Source organism: Crinia signifera, unplaced genomic scaffold, assembly GCF_055691185.1.
Source record: "Crinia signifera unplaced genomic scaffold, ASM5569118v1 HAP2_SCAFFOLD_323, whole genome shotgun sequence".
NCBI classification, from domain to species: domain Eukaryota; kingdom Metazoa; phylum Chordata; class Amphibia; order Anura; family Myobatrachidae; genus Crinia; species Crinia signifera.
This window is the reverse complement of record NW_028142216.1, coordinates 67,599-90,230: the sequence shown is the minus strand read 5'-3', so window position 1 is coordinate 90,230 and position 22,632 is coordinate 67,599. Positions and strand designations below refer to the sequence as shown.

General features: G+C 44.7%; 1 protein-coding gene across 1 annotated transcript in view; it reads right to left on the bottom strand.

Annotated features, from left to right (window-relative positions):
* The window catches only part of LOC146055092 (sphingomyelin phosphodiesterase 5-like), a 114,005-nt gene that overhangs the window by 33,477 nt on the left and 57,896 nt on the right, over nt 1-22,632 (bottom strand). The window contains exon 3 of the mRNA XM_083168196.1: nt 16,895-16,970. Within this exon, the coding sequence (XP_083024322.1) occupies nt 16,895-16,970 (76 nt within the window). The remainder of the gene's footprint in view (nt 1-16,894; nt 16,971-22,632) is intronic.

The following is a 22,632-nucleotide window of genomic DNA, read 5'->3' as shown; positions in this document are numbered from 1 at the left end:
TATGTGTCAATTGGAAGATCGTCTTAATTAGTCTTGTGCTAATCTTCCCTGTGCAGCTCATATTACGATAAGGCAGCGGTTCTCACACTGTGGGTCCTGACCCCAAAGTGGGTCCCGACCTTCTCAGCATGGGGTCACGTCTCCATGTTGGCTGATGACTTCTCTAATCTCAGTCAGTGATTCAAGGAGTCTGGAGAATCTGTTGAATTGTCTGTTATGTTGGACTCCTCCCATCATTTTGTGCCTCCACAATGCTGCCATGTATGTGCTGTCTGCTGACTACACATGTGATGTGATGGGTTATGGTATATTAGACTCCTCCCATCATTTTGTGCCTCCACAATGCTGCCATGTATGTGCTGTCTGCTGACTACACGTGTGATGTGATGGGTTATGGTATATCAGACTCCTCCCATCATTTTGTGCCTCCACAATGCTGCCATGTATGTGCTGTCTGCTGACCACCCATGTGATGTGATGGGTTATGGCAGGGCTGGGCAATTGCGGCCCTCCAGATGTCGATGAACTACACATCCCAGGATGCTTTTCATTAGTTTTGCTATGTGGCCATGCTGAAACTGATGCAAGGCATGCTGGGATGTGTAGTTCATCAACATCTGGAGGGCCGCAATTGCCTAGCCCTGGGTTATGGTATATCAGACTCCTCCCATCACTCTGTGCCTCCACAATGCTGCCATGTATGTGCTGTCTGCTGACCACACGTGTGATGTGATGACCTTCTGCAGTAACTTGCTGGGGTCCTGGAATTATTGTTATTGTTTGATGTGGTCCCAGAGCAAAATAGTTTGAGGACCCCTGCGTTAAGGGTAGTGTGGTGTTTTATAAGGCAATCATTGGTAAAAAATAAAACACCACACTACCCCTAACGTAATATGAGCTGCACAGGGAAGATTAGCACAAGACTAATTAAGACGATCTTCCAATTGACACATATACTTGAATCAAGTAACACATTACACATCGGATACATGCACACAATATGGCTCAACATATGTGAGCTAATTACCAACATAGGTGTTTGTTCTGAAAGGGAGACAATGACCGTATTGACAATCACGGCAAGCAGCTGAGTGAGCCATCACAATCATGGCAAGCAGCTGAGTGAGCCATCACAATCATGGCAAGCAGCTGAGTGAGCCATCACAATCATGGCAAGCAGCTGAGTGAGCCATCACAATCATGGCAAGCAGCTGAGTGAGCCATCACAATCATGGCAAGCAGCTGAGTGAGCCATCACAATCACGACAAGCAGCTGAGTGAGCCATCGCAATCACGGCAAGCAGCTGAGTGAGCCATCACAATCATGACAAGCAGCTGAGTGAGCCATCGCAATCATGGGCAAGCAGCTGAGTGAGCCATCACAATCATGGCAAGCAGCTGAGTGAGCCATCGCAATCATGACAAGCAGCTGAGTGAACCATCGCAATCACGACAAGCAGCTGAGTGAACCATCGCAATCATGACAAGCAGCTGAGTGAACCATCGCAATCATGACAAGCAGCTGAGTGAACCATCGCAATCATGACAAGCAGCTGAGTGAACCATCGCAATCATGACAAGTAGCTGAGTGAGCCATCGCAATCATGACAAGCAGCTGAGTGAGCCATCGCGATCATGGCAAGCAGCTGAGTGAACCATCACAATCACGGCAAGCAGCTGAGTGAGCCATCGCAATCATGACAAGCAGCTGAGTGAGCCATCACAATCACGGCAAGCAGCTGAGTGAGCCATCGCAATCATGACAAGCAGCTGAGTGAACCATCGCAATCACGACAAGCAGCTGAGTGAACCATCGCAATCATGACAAGCAGCTGAGTGAACCATCGCAATCATGACAAGCAGCTGAGTGAACCATCACAATCATGACAAGCAGCTGAGTGAACCATTGCGATCATGACAAGCGGCTGAGTGAGCCATCACAATCACAATCAAAGCAGAGGTGAACGTCTGCAGGAGGCCACACCTGCAGACAAATGATTGACGTCTGTATGGACAAAAGGAAAACAGACTTACAGACCAGAGAAGGTATTTAAACAGGCATGCTACCACACATGACAACCTCCTTGAAGAAGGCTCGCTGAGCAGAAATACGTTGAGGAAGACACCCACTAAGAAGTAACCAAGGCACATATCCACAGGAAATACCCCGACGAGAAACATCCTCCCGCTCCCCTCACGGCACAAGCAGCTGAGTCAGCACGCTCTGACAGAAGCAAGCGGCGGGCGAGAGACGGAGGACGCACCAAGCTGTAAGGAGATGGTAAGTAGGAAGTAGGGTCAGAAACGCGAGGCAGGAGGGACCCCAGGCAGGACGGTGCGACACGGCACACACGCCAATCTATTGGCTACGGCGGCATCAGTCCCATCTCCTGTACATACACGGAGCTGCTGACACAGAGACCGCGACCACAGCACACTGTGCTGACCACACGTGTGCCGCGGTCACGCGGACCTGAGCACTCCTGTTAACACTGGCACCCTAAGCTGCACCATCCACACCCTCTCCCGAAAACCTGCACACTTACAATTTGACTTCATAAAGGGGTACCCGAAGATATGCATACTTGTACAGACCTCATTATCTGATTTGCGGGATGCCGCACTCAGAAAAACTGGACTTTTGCAGATTTGAACTTTTTTTTTTTTTTTTCAAATATATTTATTGGGTTTTTTAGCAAGTATTACAAAAAATTACTGAGCAAGAAATATACTTTTTGGCGTACATGGTAATAACAACGTCGGGGTGAGTATCATCAGTAAAGACAATAAAGATAGAGTATAGTCCATGATCCCCACAAAAGGGGGGGGGGTGTCATCGGGATTGTCCATGTCCAACGCCGTCGTGCCCGCACGCCAATATTCTTGTAAATGGACACTTGCATTTTTGCGTAGCTTAATACAATAAAAGAAATAGCATAAAGATATATGTAACGATCAGATCAGGTGATCGATCAAATTAACGTATGCCTCCTGTTATGATTATCTGTTCGATCAATGTATGTCTGGTATTGTTGTAAAGTTATGTCTCCTGTGAGTATTGGAATCAGGACATGTCTTTTATTATGTGGGTAAACTGTAGGTGACCCTGGTTTGAGTTTGAGGCCTGTATTCCCTCTGTTTGACATCTGTGGACTCCTCTGGAGTTAGGATGTAAGATAAAGATCTGAGACCCCTCATAAACCAGATTGGGGGGGAGAGCAATAGTGTCCAGCCAACAGGCCAAAGTTGCTCTGGCCCTCCACTAAATTACCTCTTATCACTTGAGGAATGTATAAAATCTACTTCAAAGCAGGGACAAATTCTTTATGGGAAAGATCCTATATCTAGGGACCTTCACTAGGCTCAGCAAGGGAATGGTTAAAAATCCCAAGGGTGGGAGGGATGAGGGAGGCTGCAGATAAAACCTCTGTACCTTGGGATAGTCAGTGGTCACTACCTGGGGGTCTAGCAAACAGGCTGTAAGCGACCAGAGATTTATTGTGGAGAACCCCCCCCACGCCAGGATCTGTATTTAAGTGTAAGATACGGTTCTGTCATTTTTACCTTTTATTTTATTTCTGAAATTGCATTTGATCTTGTGTGTACTTTCAAAATCATTGTAATATTTTTAACTATTTTCTAAAGCTCTGTAGTATTTCTAGGAATAAATAATACATATTCTCAGTCCTGGTTCTGTGTTCTTAAGACTCATTAGCCTCAGAAGAGAACGCTCCAGCGTGTTACCATTTGTATATTGTATTGTGCGGTCAGGTGCGAGCCAAGCCGCCCCTTGCGCAGTTTCAAGCGCTAAAATCAGGTTTTGGCTGGTGGCAGTGTACCTCAAGTAAAGAACCCGAGAGTCCAAAGTGAACCCCAGTCACGGACGGAGCTGCTCTGATTGACGTATCGGAGCAGGCGACCGGTGGGTCCGTGACAATATATATATATATTTGGGAGGGGGTGGGAAAGGCTGAGGGTAGAGGGGGTAGGGAGTGGGGGTGTACCTTTTACAGTTGGTCTGTATTAGACCTTAAATGTGAAAAGAAGTGAACCTTATTAATGGTATGGCGTCACCTCATAGTAGTAGGATGTATAGGTTATGCTGGATCTTGATGCTGAAATTGGAGGCACAACTATATTGGGGTAATATTATTTATATATTCACTATACATTCGCTATGGGCCGTTCAGTTGTGGTGTTTGTGGCATCATCAGGGGGTTCTTCCTCCTGGAGTGGTCCCCACCTTGTGGTCGATGTAGGTCTCAAAGTAGCTTGCAATTGAGCATCATATACTTCGTAGTTCATTGTGCGTGTTAGGAAAGTAATAAGAGATTCTAGCGAGGGTGATGATTTGCTCAACCAATTTTTCATTATAAGCTTCTTTGCAGCCGTAACAGTCAGCGTCAGAAAGGGGATGAGTTTGGTAACGTTTTTTTGAAGATCCCACACATCAAAGTTGGCAAAAAGTATGGGGAATGGGTGTATATGTATCTTTGTGTTTAGTATGGATGAGATATAATTGGATTACTTTGTGCCAGAACTTTTTTATTTTTCCACAGGACCAGATGTTGTGGAAGAAGGTGGTCGGAGACAATCCACACTTTTTACAAGCTCCTGACTATCTTTGAGCAGGAGATATATATGCTCTTTGGAGAATTTTCACATGTGTTTCCTGCAGTAGGGCAGACTTTAGAATGCGTAATGTGGAGTCATAATACTTGAAAAGGGTGTCACATGACAGTAATAAAGGTATGTCTCCAAGCCACTGTCTCCTCGTCTGTTCTGTTATCTTAGGGGCTGTTATAATTAGGAGTTCTTTGTAGAGAGTTTTAATTTTGTAGCCTGGCCTTTCAAAACGAAGTGCGAGTTTGTGGAGTGTATTGTTTGTGAGATGATGGGAGACCTATCTGGGAGGGAAGCTGCATAGTGTGATAATTAAATAAGAGGGAATGTACTTAGGGGGACAGATAATATTGTAGTTTTAGTTGAGCTGATGTGAGTTGCGTGCCTCCGGGGTCAAACACTTGTGATACTAGTTTTAGACCTCTGTTAAAGAATTGTTTGAAAACCGGGTTATCCATACCAGGGGAAAACATGGGGTTTCCCCAAATAGGCAACCATTTGGGGAAAAAGGGTAGAATAAAGCACAATCTAGTTTGTATACAACAAATTTACTGGATTCGAGAAGCCAGTCCATAGCATATCTGGAATGGAGTGCTCTGGAATATTGTGGCAGGCTGGAAAGACCCAGCCCGCCTATCCGTTTAGGCAACTATAATTTAGCCATTGATATTCTTGGCCTCCTGGATTTCCAGATAAACTTAGTGCATGATTGCATACATTGGTGGGTGTCTTGGGTAGTAAGTTTCAGGGGTAGAAGTTGTAGCATGTATTGCAGTCTAGGTAGGATAATGGTTTTAATGACTTCTATTCTGCCTAGAAGGGATAGGGGCAGGTCACTTCAAGCCTCCATTGTTTGTTTAGCTTTTAGGATATTTGGGTGAATGTTTAGCCAGTACAGCATTTGAGGTGTGTGGGGGATTTGAATGCCTAAGTATTTAATGTGTGAGTGTTGGAATTTGATAGTGTTTAGGTCAGGGTCCAAGGCAAAGAAAGGCTTTTTTCCCTTAAGCATAAGAAGCTCAGACTTTGTCACGTTAACCTTGTACCCCGAAAAACTACCAAATTGTTTTATGATTTTTATGGCTATTGGCAGGGAGTGTTCGGGGTGTGACAGGAACAGCAGCATATCGTCTGCGAAGAGGGCTATTCTCAGATCAATACCTCTGATGTTAATTCCCTGATATAGGGGTGAATCGCGTAGGGTCACTGCTAGGGGTTCCAATGCGAGGGCAAACAAGAGTGGTGACATGGGGCATCCCTGTCTCGTGCCTCGTAGGATTGGGAAGGGATCTGATATACTGCCATTACACAAAATTCTGGACGAGGAATTAACATAAAGGGGGAAATTTACTAAAGGAAATTTGTAAAAAAAAAAAAAAAAAAAAAAAAAAATCGGTGTATTTGTATCCAGAAATACACTTATTTTTGACATTTACTATCCCGAAAATACGGCAATTCGTATTCATATTGATGTGCTATCAATACGAATTGCTGTATTTTCGGGATAGTAAATGTCAAAAATAAGTGTATTTGTGGATACAAATACACCTATTTTTTACAAATGTCCTTTAGTAAATTTCCCCCAAAGTGTCTGGAGCCAGCCCACAAAGGTGGCTGGGAAGCGGTGGAAGAGGTGATCCCAGTGTACCATGTCGAAGGCCTTTTCGGCGTCTAGTGATAGGATTGCTTTTGTGGAGTTCGACATGGCACACTGGGAGTCACACACAGCCGCAAGTACACGCCTGATACTCGTCACCGGCTGTCGCTCCATTACGAAGCCCGTCTGGTCTTTGTGCACCAGTTTAGGAACTACCACTTTGAGTCTCTCAGCCAGGATTTTAGTAAGCAGTTTGTAGTCTATATTTAAGAGTGAGATGGGTCTGTAAGACGCGGGATCGGACAGGTCCTGGTTTAGGTAGGACTTTAATATTAGCTAAGTTAAAATGTGGGGGCGTTGAGGGGGCAGGGAGTAACGAGTTGAACACCGATGTCAGACATGGGGCAATTTTGTTTTGCAGTAATTTGTAGTATTCTGATGTGAGGCCATCAGGTCCCGGGGCTTTGTTGGGTTTTAGCGAGGAAATTGCCTCCTGCACCTCCTCTTGGGTTATGTCTGAGATCAATGCAGCTCCCATCTCTGTTTGTAATTGGGGGAGATGTATGTCATCCCAAAAAGCTTTTGACTGGTGTGTATCTGACACTGGGTGGGAGTATAGGTAGAGGTAGAATTTTTGTAATTCTTGGGCTATTTCTGTATTTGATGATGTCATGGTGTCGTTTGATCTTTTAAGGGGGTGGATGACAGATGGGGGTCTCTGTCCTTTTAATAAATTGGTAAGGAGTCGACTGGATTTATTCCCATATTTGTGATAGCGTGCCTCTTTTTCGAAAGAGTGACAGGACTCCAATTGTGATACTATGGCCTCATGGTTGGTACGGGCTTTGGTGTATTGGGTTTTGGACGTGGGGTTAGGTGTGACTTTATATTCTTGGTATGCTTCTGTGAGTAGTCGTTGGGATTCTACTTAAGTATCAGTGAGACCTTGTTTCTGCGACGAGGAGAAGGAAATTATCTCTCCTCTTATCGTGGCTTTCGATGCCTGCCAGAAAAGGACTGGGTCTGTTGCAATAGTGGCCTTATTGTCGTTCTGGTAGTGGTCCCATGAGGTCATAATTTTTTCTTTTAATTTTGGGGAGGTGGAGAGGGCGGATGGGCATCGCCATGAGATGTAGGAGGATTGTTCCCGGGCTAGTTTTAGTGTGAAACGTATTACTGCGTGATCTGAGATCGTGATCTTAACATTTTCAACCTGTGGAAGGAATGTGTGTGACAACAGAATATAATCTATTCTAGATAGCTGTCCTGTGGAAGCAGATAAGCAGGTAAAGTCCCTCTCTGTGGGGTTTAAAACCCTCCATAGGTCAATTAATTGTAGGTGGGATGCTAGGGCTTGTATTCCTAGTTTTGGCAGTTTCTGTCTGTTTTTGTTGGGGATTTGCCTGTCTAGTACTGGGGATGATATTAGATTCAGGTCTCCGCCCAATATCTAGATTAGATGTGGATGAGTCCGCACACAAAGACAGTTGCTCGTAAGCGCTTAATAATAATCCGCCCAATATCACCGGTTTATTGAGGTGGGGTGTCAGCAGTGACATTATTTTTGTGAAGAATGACTTAGAGTATACATTGGGTGCATAGACATTCATGCATATGAAGGATTGGGAGCCATGTTCTATTTGGCACATCAAATATCGGCCTGCTGGATCAGCTGTCACATTAGTTACTTGTATGGATAGATTTGTTTTAACTAGGACTACCAAGCCTCTAGCTTTTGATGTGTAGGGGGCTGCTGCCACCATTTTCCAACCCATAGCGTTTATTTTAAGGGTTTCTGGTTCAGTCAGGTGGGTCTCTTGCAGGAGGGCTATATCTAAACATAATTTGTTTAAATAGATCAGTACATTTTTACATTTTTTGGGAGAGTTGATTCCCCCAATGTTCCAGCTACCTAAAGTCAATGTCATCTGTCGTGTCTAGGTAAACGTATTCTGTCCACATGAAATGAATACCATCATACAGTGTATCACATAAACTTGAGCAATATCTGCAACCTGTGGGTGCTTTTCTTATGTACATCCCCAGAGTAGAATGGGAGGGTTTGGGTAAGGCAGGGGGCAAGGGGGGAGGGGGGGTAAAGAACAAATAGAACAGTGAAATTAACTTCCGAAGTATAATAATTCTGTTGGTAAACATAAAGTTTAGTCTCTATGGGAAAGGTCTGGCTCCTAGAGTCAGCCGCCCTTATACTACTACGTAACTCAGTAGAAAGACAATATAAAACTATTAATAGTGCAGGTGCGAGCTCAGCTAACTTGCTCAGCATAAACTAAACATGAACAAGTGCAATACAATGTGAATAAGATAAGGCATACAGTACTTATATATCCGTCAATTTCCATATGGATCCCTCTTATAACTTTGGGTGTTAAAGGTATAAGTCCTCGCATCCCCATCTGCAGCTGTGGAGAGATTCTGGGGGCCTGCCCCAAGTTCTTGCAGGGAGGGGGTTTGCTGAAGATAACTTTTTGAGGTGTAGCGTTTAGATTTATTACTGCAGTTGTCTTGGTGGAGAAAGAATAGTGGTAGAGAGGGTCCCTCTTGTGGGGGAATCCTGAACTGTAGAGTTAAATGTAATTTGTCTTAATCAGGTGAAAGAACTGAACTTAGTCTAGTCACATTCTGACATGTTTCTGGGGCTGTGTTGTTGGAAATTGGCTTCTTTCAAATATTCCTCAGCATCACAAACATTCATAAAGTCCTTATATGAAGAACCGTCAAAGATTCTGAGGCGAGCCGGGTACAGCAGTGCAAATTTGCGGCCATCGCGGATTAGAGCAGAGCAAACTGGGGAGAAATCCTTCCTCGCCTTACTCAGTTCCGCTGAATAGTCTTGAAATAGCAGGATTTTATTTCCTTCCCATGTTAAGTCTTTAAGTTTGCGAGACGCTGACCAAAATAGCTCTTTGTGCAGGTAATTCAGTGTCTTAAAAATGACTGCACGTGGTCTGGCTCCTTCTTGCTGCCTCTGGGGCCCCAGTCTATGTGCACGTTCAATCACTAGGTCCCCACAGCTATCATTGATTTTTAGCATGGAAGGGGGTGTGAGTTTAATGAAATCGTACAGTTCCTGGCCTCTTACTGCTTCTGGGAGGCCTATTATACGGAGGTTATTCCGACGAGACCTGTTTTCAAGGTCTTGGTCCTTATTCTGTAATTGCTGGATGGTTTTAGTGTGGTCTGCCATTGCTTGTTTTAACTCACACACTTCCCCAAAGGTCTCCCCCACCCTCTGCTCAGTTTCCAACACTTTCTGCTGTAATTGGGATAACTGCTTGTTGATGTCTGCAGTTTGGGCTTGTAGCAGGGGTTTCATTGCTATTCGCATTGCCTCTACCAACTCCCCATATAGTACTGGGGCGTTAGGATCTGGCGATTTTCGGGGCTTGGGAGCATGGGTGAGGAGGGACCTAGAGCCCGGGGGTGCACTGTGTGTCGTCGGCGGTATCCTCGTCTGAGGCACATGTGCTGTGTGAGGGTGATCCTGGCAGGGACACGCTGGAGTTGCCGGTCGGCGCCATCTTGGACGCGCGGTCTCTCCTGCTGTTGTCGCGCTGGTTGCGTGGTTTAGCGCCGGGCATGTCAGGGCGCTTCTCTCACTCTGATCGGGGTTTGCAGCTGAAGGTATGCTGAGGTGCTGGCGTCTTTCTGCGAGGCATGATGCCGTGATAAAGGGTGATAAGGGCGGGTGATAGAGCGGAGCCAGCTTTCCTAGCTGCTGCTCATCAAGCCGCCGGAACCGGAAGTCTTGCAGATTTGTACTTTATCTCTCCCCCATAAAAGGAGGATAAGTGGACAATACTTTATTCTTAAGGTTTCAGGGTAATAAGGAGACCGCCCCCCACAGAGTCTGGCACGACGGGCTCTTAGGAGACCTCGATCTCCGACTTATTGAACCCAGGCACTTGCACATGTATCACTTGTTATTAATTTTATTATTTTGTTTATTAAGTAAAATATTGTTACCACATACAAATTTCCTACTTATTCAGTGCACCACAGTAAGATTCAAGGATAGAGCTCAGCACAAAAACCCACTTTTTAATACTGTGGCAGTTGGCAATTGGGTTTGTGGGTCCCTGTCAAACAGGAAAGGTGACTTCCTTATAATTATCAGGCCCGCCCTCCCCCCTCTTACTATAGGTATATAAAGTCGGTTTGAGATCACCTATCTTGATCCATTTGGGAGACTTTGACCACAACTTTATCTCTCTCACCCTTACACTTTTTCTCTCTGTTCCTTCCCTTGCTTTCTCTTCCCCTATTTAACTCCCCCCCCCCCTTTTTTTTTTCTCTACGGGAGTGAGAAATACTGTTACCTCTAACCCTATAGATAAAATTATTTTGTACCCGGTCTCAGTGAGATACAGGAACTGCTACTGCTGAAAAAAAAAATCACAAAAATAAATTGCTGCAATATGTGACTGGCGTATCTCCGACGCCTGATTTATAAACTTCCTCTTTATCTAAAGCTTAATATTTTCACTGGTTACTTAAACAAACACTGGTACAAATTTTGACAAACTCACTTAGCGACATAGTGCACTGTCTTCTCTAAAAATTTCTTATGAGACCGCGTCCGCTCACCACGCTTCGGGCACGGTGGCTCGCTGCGCTCGCCACACTATATAAAGTCAACTCCGTGCGTAGTTGGATAGTAGGGGTATGAAAAAATGGGGTGCATTTAACATGGGAGCCCAGATAATACACAAGTACCAAAATGTGTATCTGAAACCATTTGACGAGATTGTTTTACTCTAATAGTGTGTACACACGGTACAATTTGCCTTCCGAAGTTGACGATAGTCAACATCGGATCGGAATCGGATACAGATCGCAAGGGTTTTAACCCGATCCAGATGCGCGTTCACGTATCGCAAGGCAGAAAGTCTTGTCTGCCTTGACTATATAGTGCAGATCTGCACTATATAGTCAGACTTGTATGCAAATCGGATCGGATCGTGGATCGCATCTTAAGGCACATCTGACCGTGTGTACACATCATCAGTCAGTGGTTCCCGAACTTTTTAAAATCACGGCACCCTAGAGCATCAGAATTTTTTTCACTGCACCCCTAGTCCAAAAGTTTCTTATTCTGTAAATTGATTTGTATGTCATACATGGGTTTATTTATGGGTTAGGGACAGGATTAGCTTCTGTTTGTAAACATATTTTATTATTGGTAGCCCACCAGCAATGTTTTTGCCTTTTACATTAACCATAAATAATTTCAATTGCCTCTAGACCACTAATCCAAGGCACCCCTGCAAGTGTCCCGAGGCACCCCAGGGAGCCTAGGCACACAGTTTGGGAACCACTGAACAGTCTGATACATTGTATACTAACAATCTCACCCAGATACTAAGTTTCCTCTCATACAAGCAGAGGGATAACTTGATTTAGAAACAATTTAATTCTTTCTGCCTTTGTCTTGGTGAGGAGCAAGTGCTCTCACAAAAAAACTTTGTGATATCGCTTACGGACCATAAAATATATACTATAGAACAAAAAGTATATTTCTCATCGTATGTTCTTCCTAGTTGTTTGTTTACATGTGTGCCAATGTCTAAAACCGTCTGTGTAGTATTCATTTTAAGACTTAAAAAGTTACATTTTACATCTTTACAATACTCATGGAATACTACAGATGGAGCCGGCCTTGTCTTTGCAGGGGATGGCGGCAGAATCGCCATCCGCCATCTGCTCTGCGAAAGGGGACGCCCGCGCACGAGATGCGCGCGCGTCCCCTTCCGACGGCGCTTCCCCCGGGTCCCCGCCCCCCCCCCCCCCGCCGCCTCCCCTAACCCTGTCCGTCTCCCTGAAGCGGAGACGGACAGGGTTCCTGTCGCCCCGCCGCCCAGAAACTGAGTCTCAGTCAGATGGAGCGCCGGGCTGCTGGCAGATCGCCAGCGGAGACAGTCTGGCGATTCGCCAGCAAGAGGGAGCCCGGCTCATCTGTATTTCTTTCCCCACAACATTGTGTTACTAGTATCTAATCCCAACTGTTCATTCAAATCCAGAAGAGGCCCGAAAGGAGAGGCCTTAACCTAGTTTGCTCTTGATTATACCCCACCTCAGATTCTCATTACATCATATCTCACGATATTATGATCTACTGATTACGAATACGTAATCTTCATTAACAAAAAAAAGAGTCTTTTTTTCTCCTTCTTGTTAAACACGTAATTTACTCTCAAGGGTGCACCTCCACGTACAACTACTGTTTAAAGGAGGCTATGTATCCTCTTTTGTGATGAACCATTTGTGGAATTACTATAAACGGTCTTTTGAAATTCTATACTTTAACCTAAAACCTGTGCACTGGTCCACTTCCCCATCCATCTTTTCCCTCCAAACAAATGTCTTGGATGTGTCAGTTTCCATTGTGAATAATATTATCTGTACTGATGTGTAGTCTAAAGATGTTGAGAGAAATACCTTCTTGATGGTGTCAAGCCACCATCCACCAGCCCACGCCCCGTTATCGCAAATGAGGAGGGTGACTCGCATTATTAGTGACCCCATCAAAATTCCTGATAGCCTGGATAAGCTCATTAGCAAATTCATAGCCAGGGGTTATGACCCAGCTATCCTTGTGGAACAGAAGAATAAGGTGTTGTCCTTATCTAGGTCTGATCTGCTGGTTCCTAAGAAAATAACTAGTACTGATGTCCTTCCATGGACCAGTACATTTTCAGTGGCTAGTCCTGTGTTGGATCATGCTTCTAGGGCCTTGTGGCCCATTGTCAAGTCCGATGCAGATTTGCCTGTGTTTAAATCTGTGAAAACTGACATCACTGGGTGTGGCATGCCACGTGCTCCCAACATTTATACTAAGCCACCTGGTTGCTACAGCTGTTATGACTATGCTACCTGTCGGCACATTGTTCCATGTAAAAAAATTGAAGCATCCACACCTTGATAAGGAATAGGACATTCGTCATATTCTGACATGCAAATCCACATTTGTGGTCTACATAATTGTGTGCCCATGTGGGCCAGACCTCACGTTCTTATAGAGAGAATGGCGCAGCACAGGTCGGCGATCAATCGGTCTCTAGCGGGCAGAGAGATTGACCAGCCTGCTGCACGTCATTTTAAGCTTAAAGGACACACTGTCACCACTTAAGTACTTTATGATAGATCACATTAAGATCTCCCCTCGTGGGGGTGATAGGGCTAAGCACCTACTGTTGCTTGAAGAAAGGTGGATCTTTCGCTTTTAACTGGCATTTAACTGGCACTAAATATCTGCAAGAAAATGGTTGCTTGGCACTCACATTCAGTAGTTGAGATGATACAAAGTTTGTTTCATGTTCTGAAACCTTGTTTTATGCACAAATAAAATATGTGTGTGTGTGTGTGTGTGTATTTCATGTGTTTGATGTGGTTGTACAACATAAATGCAAGATACCTCCAGATACATCATTGAAATATAAAAATATTCTGAAATACGGAATAATCCATTATCCAAAATTCTTCAGGTCCCGACCATTTTGGATAAGGGATACTCAACCTGTATTTATTTTAATATCATTTTTTAAAGGAGGCACAAAACTCCATCACAGGCAACAGCAACTGGGATGAACTTATACTTGTGAAAAGACCCCCCTTCCCCCTCTCCCTCGCACTGCGTATAAAACATAGATAGATATACACATACATACATACATACATACATACATACATACATACATACAAGAGAAGAAGGGGCGCTCCTATAGTGCAATATCTTTTTAAATATAAAAATATTTTTATTTTTTTCTTATCCGACACCACATACCAAAGTAGGTGGTAAATCTCACCGCAATATAAATCACATCAAATATTGGCATCAATCCACTTTACACAGAGTAAAAAATCATGTACCGAGGTGGGCGGACACTGGCCGGCTTGGGGGGGGGGGGGGGAGGGGGGGTGGAGCCAAAGCACCAGTCAAAATGTCTTTGATCCATTCTTGCAGGTTGGCTCTAGATGTAATGTACATTATCAGCATAGCGCTGGCAGCAGCAGTGCACACTGCCCAGCACTGACAGGTCATTGTGGTACATGTAGTTCCACAGTGGACACCCCGGCACACCGCTAACGAGCGGGGCTTCAACCCGGCACACCGCTATCAAAGGGGGTGTCCCAAATACATAAATAGTAAACGTATAATTAAGGACAACATAGGCCCACTAACCGATATCACTGGAAAAAGTTTTACGGAGGATAAGGGAAAAGCAGAACTGTTAAATGAGTTCTTCTCATCAGTGTTTACTAAGGGAGAGCAGACTGTGGAACACACACACCACAAATGGGATGAACAAGCCAGACCTCAATATTGATTTCTCTACCGAGGAAATAATATTGAGGCTCAGCAAAATCAAAACAAATAACTCACCTGGGCCCGATGGAATTCATCCTAGGGTACTAATGGAATTAAGGGAGGAATTAGCTTCCCCTCTACATTATATCTTCAATAATTCACTATCATCAGGAAAGGTACCAAAAGACTGGAGAATAGCAGAGGTAGTGCCATTATTCAAAAAAGGAAAAAAGGAGGATCCCGCTAATTACAGACCTGTTAGTTTAACATCAATAGTGGGTAAACTATTTGAATGATTTTTAAGAGATGGGATCCAGGAATATTTAGACCTTCATAGTTTACTCAGTTATAACCAGCATGGGTTCGTGAAAAATCGTTCATGCCAAACTAATCTACTTGGTTTCTATGAAGAGGTTAGCAAAAACCTTAATAATGGAAATGCTGTAGATGTGATTTTCCTAGATTTTGCTAAAGCCTTCGACACCGTACCACACAAGAGGTTAAATAATTAAATAAAATGGAGGACCTGGGATTAGGGGCAAATATCTGCAGATGGGTAGGGAACTGGCTGTGTAATAGAGAACAAAGAGTGGTTGTGAACAGTGCAGTTTCAAATATGATACCAGTACTAAGTGGAGTGCCACAGGGTTCGGTTCTAGGGCCCATTTTGTTTAACATTTTTATTAACGATATTGGGATAGGGTTACTCAGCAATGTATCCATCTTTGTGGACGATACAACCCTAACTGAGCAGAGTTATTAAATCATCAGAAGATGTCACCACGCTTCAAAATGATCTTGACAATCTAGAAAAGTGGGCAAAAAAAGTGAAAGATGAGGTTCAATGTGGACAAATGCAAGGTCATGCACCTTGGGAGACATAACCAGTGTGCTAGTTATAACCTAAGCGGAGATGAATTGGGTAATTCAGTACACGAAAAGGATCTAGGAGTCCAAATAGACAACAAACTAGGGTGTAGTGCTCAATGTAATATAGCAACTAAAAAGGCCAATAAAACTCTAGCATGTATTAAAAGGGGCATGGAAAATAGGGATTCAAAAGTAATTATGCCTCTGTACAAATCATTGGTTAGACCGCACCTCGAATACGGAGTACAATTCTGGGCCCCACACTATAAAAAGGACATCATAGAATTAGAAAAAATCCAAAGAAGAGCAACTAAGCTTATTAGGGGAATTGAGACTTTAAGCTACGAGGAGAGATTAAGCAAGCTGGGACTATTTACACTAGAGAAGAGACGTTTAAGGGGGACATGCTCAACATGTACAAATATACCAGGGGCCAATATAAGGAACTGTCAAGCGCCCTTTTTTCTGCTGGACAGGAATCTAGGACGAGAGGGCACGAGTTTAGATTAGAAGAAAAAAGATTTTGTTCATCTAGAAGAAAAAATTTCTTTACAGTCAGAACAGTCAAACTTTGGAACTCTCTTCCTGAAGAAGTGGTGTCGGCAGACACTATAAATACGTTTAAAATAAGGTTGGATAAACATTTATTGGTTAAAAACATCCACGGGTATGAATAAGTAACAATCTGCCTTTAAAATATCAGAACATACTATACAACAAGGGATTAGCTACTATAAACATAGATTGAACTAGATGGACGCAAGTCTTTTTTCAGCCTCACCTACTATGTAACTATGTAACTATGTACTCACTACTCAGCTGGCCCCAAGTCACCTGACCTACCCACTACTACGCTTGCCCCAAGTCACCTGACCTACCCACTACACTGGCCCCATGTCACCTGACCTACCCACTACTCCGCTGGCCCCATGTCACCTGACCTACCCACTACTCCACTGGCCCCATGTCACCTGACCTACCCATTACTCCGCTGGCCCCATGTCACCTGACCAACCCACTACTCCACTGGCCCCATGTCACCTGACCTACCCACTACTCCACTGGCCCCATGTCATCTGACCTAAGCACTTCTCCACTGGCCCCATGTCACCTGACCTACACACTACTCTGCTTGCCCCGTGTTACCTGACCTACCCACTACACTGGCCCCATGTCACCTGACCTATATACTACTCCGCTGGCCCCATGTCACCGGACCTTCTCCTCTCTGATGGGGCCTGCATCTCCTCTCCTGTCCCACTCCTCCTATCTGACAGGGACAGCTTCTCCTCTCCTGCCCCACTCCTCCTGCCTCCTGTATGTAAGACCATTACAATAACCCAATCCCACACCTTATCCTACAGCTCATTCCCAGAGAACAGACATCAGCCCCATGTAGGCCTGAGGACAGGATACAATGAGGGGCCAAGGTCAGCTATCGGGTTCCATAAAGAAAATTAGATGTTGAAACTTACTCTCAGGAGCATGCAAGTGAGTGCAGTTTATATATCCCACAATCCTTAGCTTCTGTTCTGTGAGTCCAACGTGAACCTGGAAATATAAGACAAGAAAGAATCAGGAGAGCGACAATAAAGAACCATCCTCTGACATGACCGAGACATGCCTTTACACTGAACAGATTTACCACCAAGTTGTAGGTTTCATTTTTGAGTGTATTTACTGCACGGTACTTTGTGTAAAACTCATACACAGACCTAACCCATCTCCCATGATATATAATAGTGATATGATCAGTATAGGGGCCCTACAGTGTAATGTAATAGAGTGTAATTAGGAACTGGCTCCGACGGACGGCCGCAGGCCTATAATCATATGGATACAAACCTTATTCCAAGCGCAAATAATACCTATCCAATGTCTCGGACACAGACCTAGTGTAGCATTAGTAATCATAGAAATCAAAATGCATTATGTGCAACATAGACTTAACCCTTTCTATCCAGAAGCCGAATTACGTGCGTATTTGTTACTCCCATATACGTCACGGTGTGTTACCCATCACACTTTGGCAGGTATTCAATTACAGGTGAAAATTCACTGGGTGTATTTTCCCAATGTTTCACCGGTTGTTTGTTTTTTTCATTCAGCCTATTTCAAGCGGATGGCCGAGAAAAAAAAAAGTTTTGTCCGAAAACACTGTTTCAGTGAAGCCTGTGTGTTTTAGTTTTGCAAACGGGGCCATTTTGGGGGATTTTGCCTCCCCTGCCGGTTGCAGATGAAACAAACCCCCTAATAAGTAGTGGCACGTGCTGGCTTACCGGGGCTAATGGAATGGCCCCCATTGATAGAATTACCCCAGATCACTGATCAGAGGTAATTGAATAGTGACCAATGACTCTTCTTGTCACAATTCCATAGGACCATTTCCAGCAATGAAGCCTTGTGACTGGGACAGATCAGTACTGGGCTCATATACGCCACCAATGACATCACTGGGGAACAAGACGACCAGCTTGTCCCGGATTCTTTGTGCAATTTCTCCATCATGAAAGGTTTTTTTAATGACGCAAAACCCATGTACTTAATTACTAAGGGGAACATGTTCTAGTACATAACACCCAACTAGACCCTGTCTATCATTTTATAAGATGCAATAGAGAGATGATAGATAGATCTGAGTGGTTGCTATAGGCAACATCACCTATTTTGGTTTTCTTTGAAATAACAAACTTGTCTGACTTTCTGCTGTACTCTGCCCCAGCAACATCTCTATTAGGAGCAAGCATATTGGGCAAACGTCCTGGGAACGCCTTCTGCGTCGCACACCTCCTGGGAAGGCCTTCTGCGTCGCACACCTCCTGGGAAGGCCTTCTGCGTCGCACACCTCCTGGGAAGGCCTTCTGCGTCGCACACCTCCTGGGAACGCCTTCTGCGTCGCACACCTCCTGGGAAGGCTTTCTATGTATCACACGCGCTGGGAAGGCTTTCTGTGTCACACACGCGCTGGGAAGGCTTTCTGTTTCACACACGCCCTGGGGTGGCTTTCTGTGTCACACACGCGCTGGGAAGGCTTTCTATGTATCACACGCGCTGGGAAGGCTTTCTGTGTCACACACACGCTGGGAAGGCTTTCTGTGTCGCACACGCGCTGGGAAGGCTTTCTGTGTCACACACGCGCTGGGAAGGCTTTCTGTTTCACACACGCCCTGGGGTGGCTTTCTGTGTCACACACGCGCTGGGAAGGCTTTCTATGTATCACACGCGCTGGGAAGGCTTTCTGTGTCACACACACGCTGGGAAGGCTTTCTGTGTCGCACACGCGCTGGGAAGGCTTTCTGTGTCACACACGCGCTGGGAAGGCTTTCTGTGTCACACACGCGCTGGGAAGGCTTTCTGTGTCACACACGCGCTGGGAAGGCTTTCTATGTATCACACGCGCTGGGAAGGCTTTCTGTGTCACACACGCGCTGGGAAGGCTTTCTGTGTCACACACGCGCTGGGAAGGCTTTCTGTGTCACACACGCGCTGGGAAGGCTTTCTATGTATCACACGCGCTGGGAAGGCTTTCTATGTATCACACGCGCTGGGAAGGCTTTCTATGTATCACACGCGCTGGGAAGGCTTTCTATGTATCACCCGCGCTGGGAAGGCTTTCTGTGTCACACACGCGCTGGGAAGGCTTTCTGTGTCACACACGCGCTGGGAAGGCTTTCTATGTATCACACGCGCTGGGAAGGCTTTCTATGTATCACACGCGCTGGGAAGGCTTTCTGTGTCACACACGCGCTGGGAAGGCTTTCTGTGTCACACACGCGCTGGGAAGGCTTTCTGTGTCACACACGCGCTGGGAAGGCTTTCTGTTTCACCCACGCCCTGGGGTGGCTTTCTATGTCACCCACGCCCTGGGGTGGCTTTCTATGTCACCCACGCCCTGGGGTGGCTTTCTATGTCACCCACGCCCTGGGGTGGCTTTCTATGTCACCCACGCCCTGGGGTGGCTTTCTATGTCACCCACGCCCTGGGGTGGCTTTCTATGTCACCCACGCCCTGGGGTGGCTTTCTATGTCACCCACGCCCTGGGGTGGCTTTCTATGTCACCCACGCCCTGGGAAGGCTGTTAAAACAGAAATTAACACATCAATAATTCTATGCTTTTATTACACTGTTTTCTTAAAAACGGTTATTATTGCTGCAGATGGCGTTAGCTTGTTGCACAAGGTACTAGCCACGGCATATGAGGCCTACCCTTTGCGCGAAGCAGCAGGTGTTTGTCAGAAGCAGCAACCATTTTGTCAACTATGACTTGCATAAAAACATTAAAAATGGCTGAAGATTCAGAACAGTGCTGGAGAAGTGATTTCTTATAGAGAATAGTTTTTTTTATTTTATAAGTTTAAGAATGCAATGTTGACAGTACAGAGAATGAGGACAGCCAGCTAGTCTCCACAAACTTGTCAACAATATGAGAACAATATGAGAACAATATGAGAACAGGGCCACACATGCGTAGACCCCAAGGCTACTGAATCTTTCCCTAGTAACAAGGAAGGTGGGTGTTGGGTGAATGATGACAGTCTGAGTGAAGGGAAAGCTTGCCAATAAGACTCAATGCTTAAGATTAATTACTTCATGTGAGTAAGGTTTAAATATCAGAGCTAGAGAAGGGAGGGGCAGGCAGTTGAGGAAGAACAGGCAAGCACGGGGGCTGGAGGTAACTATGAATGAGGTTTAATGGCTGATCACTGTCTTTGATAGGTTTCCATTTTGATTTGAGCTGATTGATTTGATTTGATTGATTTTATGTTTCTTGTGTTAGTCTGCATTTGCAAATCCCTATAATCAAGCTATATTACAAGTAAAGCATTTTCATACAAGTTTGTGTTGGTGTGCAATTATTTCAGCATTTGCCGTTATATTTAAGGGTTATAAAGAAATTATATATAATATATGCGTATCACTTTCTATGAATCACACGCCCTGGGAAGGCTTTCTATGTTACACATGTCCGGATGAGAACACTCCATCATTGCTCAATGCACCCAATGCTTTCCAGAGTCCAAGAAAGGAACCTTTATTGTCATATTTTACCCTATTGTCAGGCCCGGCAACAGGGGGGTGGGGCTCAAAGGGGACAACTGACCCGAGCGATCTGAGGGGCCCCAAGGAATGGCTGCAGCAGTGATTTACTTGCGTGTCTGCTCAGCCGCCCGCCCGATCAGTCATCCCTCCTGCTGCTCAGCCCCCGGCTTTCTTAGATAATTTGGATACCGAGTACATCGATTCCTATTCCAAAGGACATATGGACACTGTGCTCTAATTCACTCCTTGCATGGTATGCATATTTTTAAAATAGTTATATTTATTATGAAAAAAATCATTTCAACACATTGTTAAATATTGGCATTTTCTACCACCCACAGAGTACTGTTTAACCCCTGATGAAATCTGTTCGACAAAACGCATAGGGTTTGGACATTTATCATGTTGTCTACGACTACCGTAAGCCAAAATAACTGATATGGATCACGAAGTTTTAAGACATTTTTAATAAAAATAGGACTTTAATACACACTGGTAAATCCTTTTCTTGGAGTCCATATGGGATATTGGAGATTTCATCATAACATATGGGAGAAGAGAGGTATCCGCAGGAGACAGGCACATAGAAGCTCTTTCACTGGGTGTACTGGCTCCTCCCCTCTACTTCCTCCAACAAGACCAGTTAATATGAAAACTGTGCCCGAAGGAATGGAAAGTATATGAGAAAAGGATATAACTATGTGTTAACATATAAAATGTATGAAAGTGGTGACATGCAACCAGCACACCCATAACACAATAATGGCCAAGAACAAGATTGGCAATATAACGGAAGTCAAGAAACAGTATAACTGTAATTCAAGATAACAGTAACAGGATCCATTATTCAGGATCAACAAGGCAGCAAGATCCCGCACTGAGGCAGGCGCCCAATATCCCATATGGACTCCGAGAAAAGGATTTACCAGTAGCTATTAAAATCTTATTTTCTCTATCATCCATATGGGATATTGGGGATTTCATCATAACGTATGGGAATTATACCCAAGATTCAAGAACGGGCGGAGATTGCTGCAGCACTGCATTCCCAAACTGAATGTCCTCCTTGGCAATGGTGTCAAATTTATAAAATTTGACAAAGGTATGTTGGTTCGACCATGTAGCTGCCCTACATAGCTGCAGAGCCGAAACACCCCGGGCAGCCACCCAGGATGCGCCCACTGCCCTGGTAGATTGAGCCCTAACAGTAGCAGGGCCAGGCAGGACAGCCACAGCATAGGCCTGTTTGATAGCAGTACAAAGCATACCCCCCAACTCCTGTGAGTATTCAGGGAATGGATATTGGACAGGGAATGGATCGTAAGAACTTACAAGTATCTGGGTTTTCATCTGAACAATAAATTGGACTGGACTGATAATTCTGCTGCTTTGTATAGGAAAGGGCAGAGTAGACTTTATCTGTTGAGGAGACTGAGGTCCTTTGGAGTGCAGGGAGCGCTCCTGAAGACCTTCTTTGACTGTGTAGTGGTATCAGCCATATTCTACGGAGTGGTCTGCTGGGGCAGCAGTGTTTCAACAGCCGACAATAAGAGACTTAACAGGCTGGTAAGGAAGGCCAGTTCTGTCCTAGGAATGCCTTTGGATTCTGTAGAGATTGTGGGTGAGAGGAGATAACATCATTATTGAATAATGCTTCACACCCTCTCAAAAATATTTTGACGGATCTGTGTAGCACTTTCAGTGATAGGTTGCTTCACCCTTGATGCTCAACGGAGAGGTACCGCAGGTCTTTTCTACCTGCTGCAATCAGAATGTACAACTGTCATGGTCTGTAGAGACCTACATGTTCTTAGATTTTAGATTTATATTGTTTGGACTTCTTATCTTATTTGCTATTGTCACCCTTATCTGTACTTGAACCTTGCTGGAACAATTGTAAATTTCTCCATTGTGAGACGAATAAAGGAATTCTATCTATCTATCTATCTAAAGTAGCGAGCAATTGATTGCTTTGAGGCCAGGTGACCTTTTTTCTGGGCATCGTACAGAATAAAGAGGGAATCTGTTTTCCGAAGCCTAGCCATCCTCTGGACGTACAACAGGAGATCCCGAACCACATCCAACGTAGCAGGGATCTCCGAGTGAGGCCCACCTGCTGGAACCACAATAGGTTGGTTCAAATGAAAGGTCGAAACAACCTTTGGAAGAAACC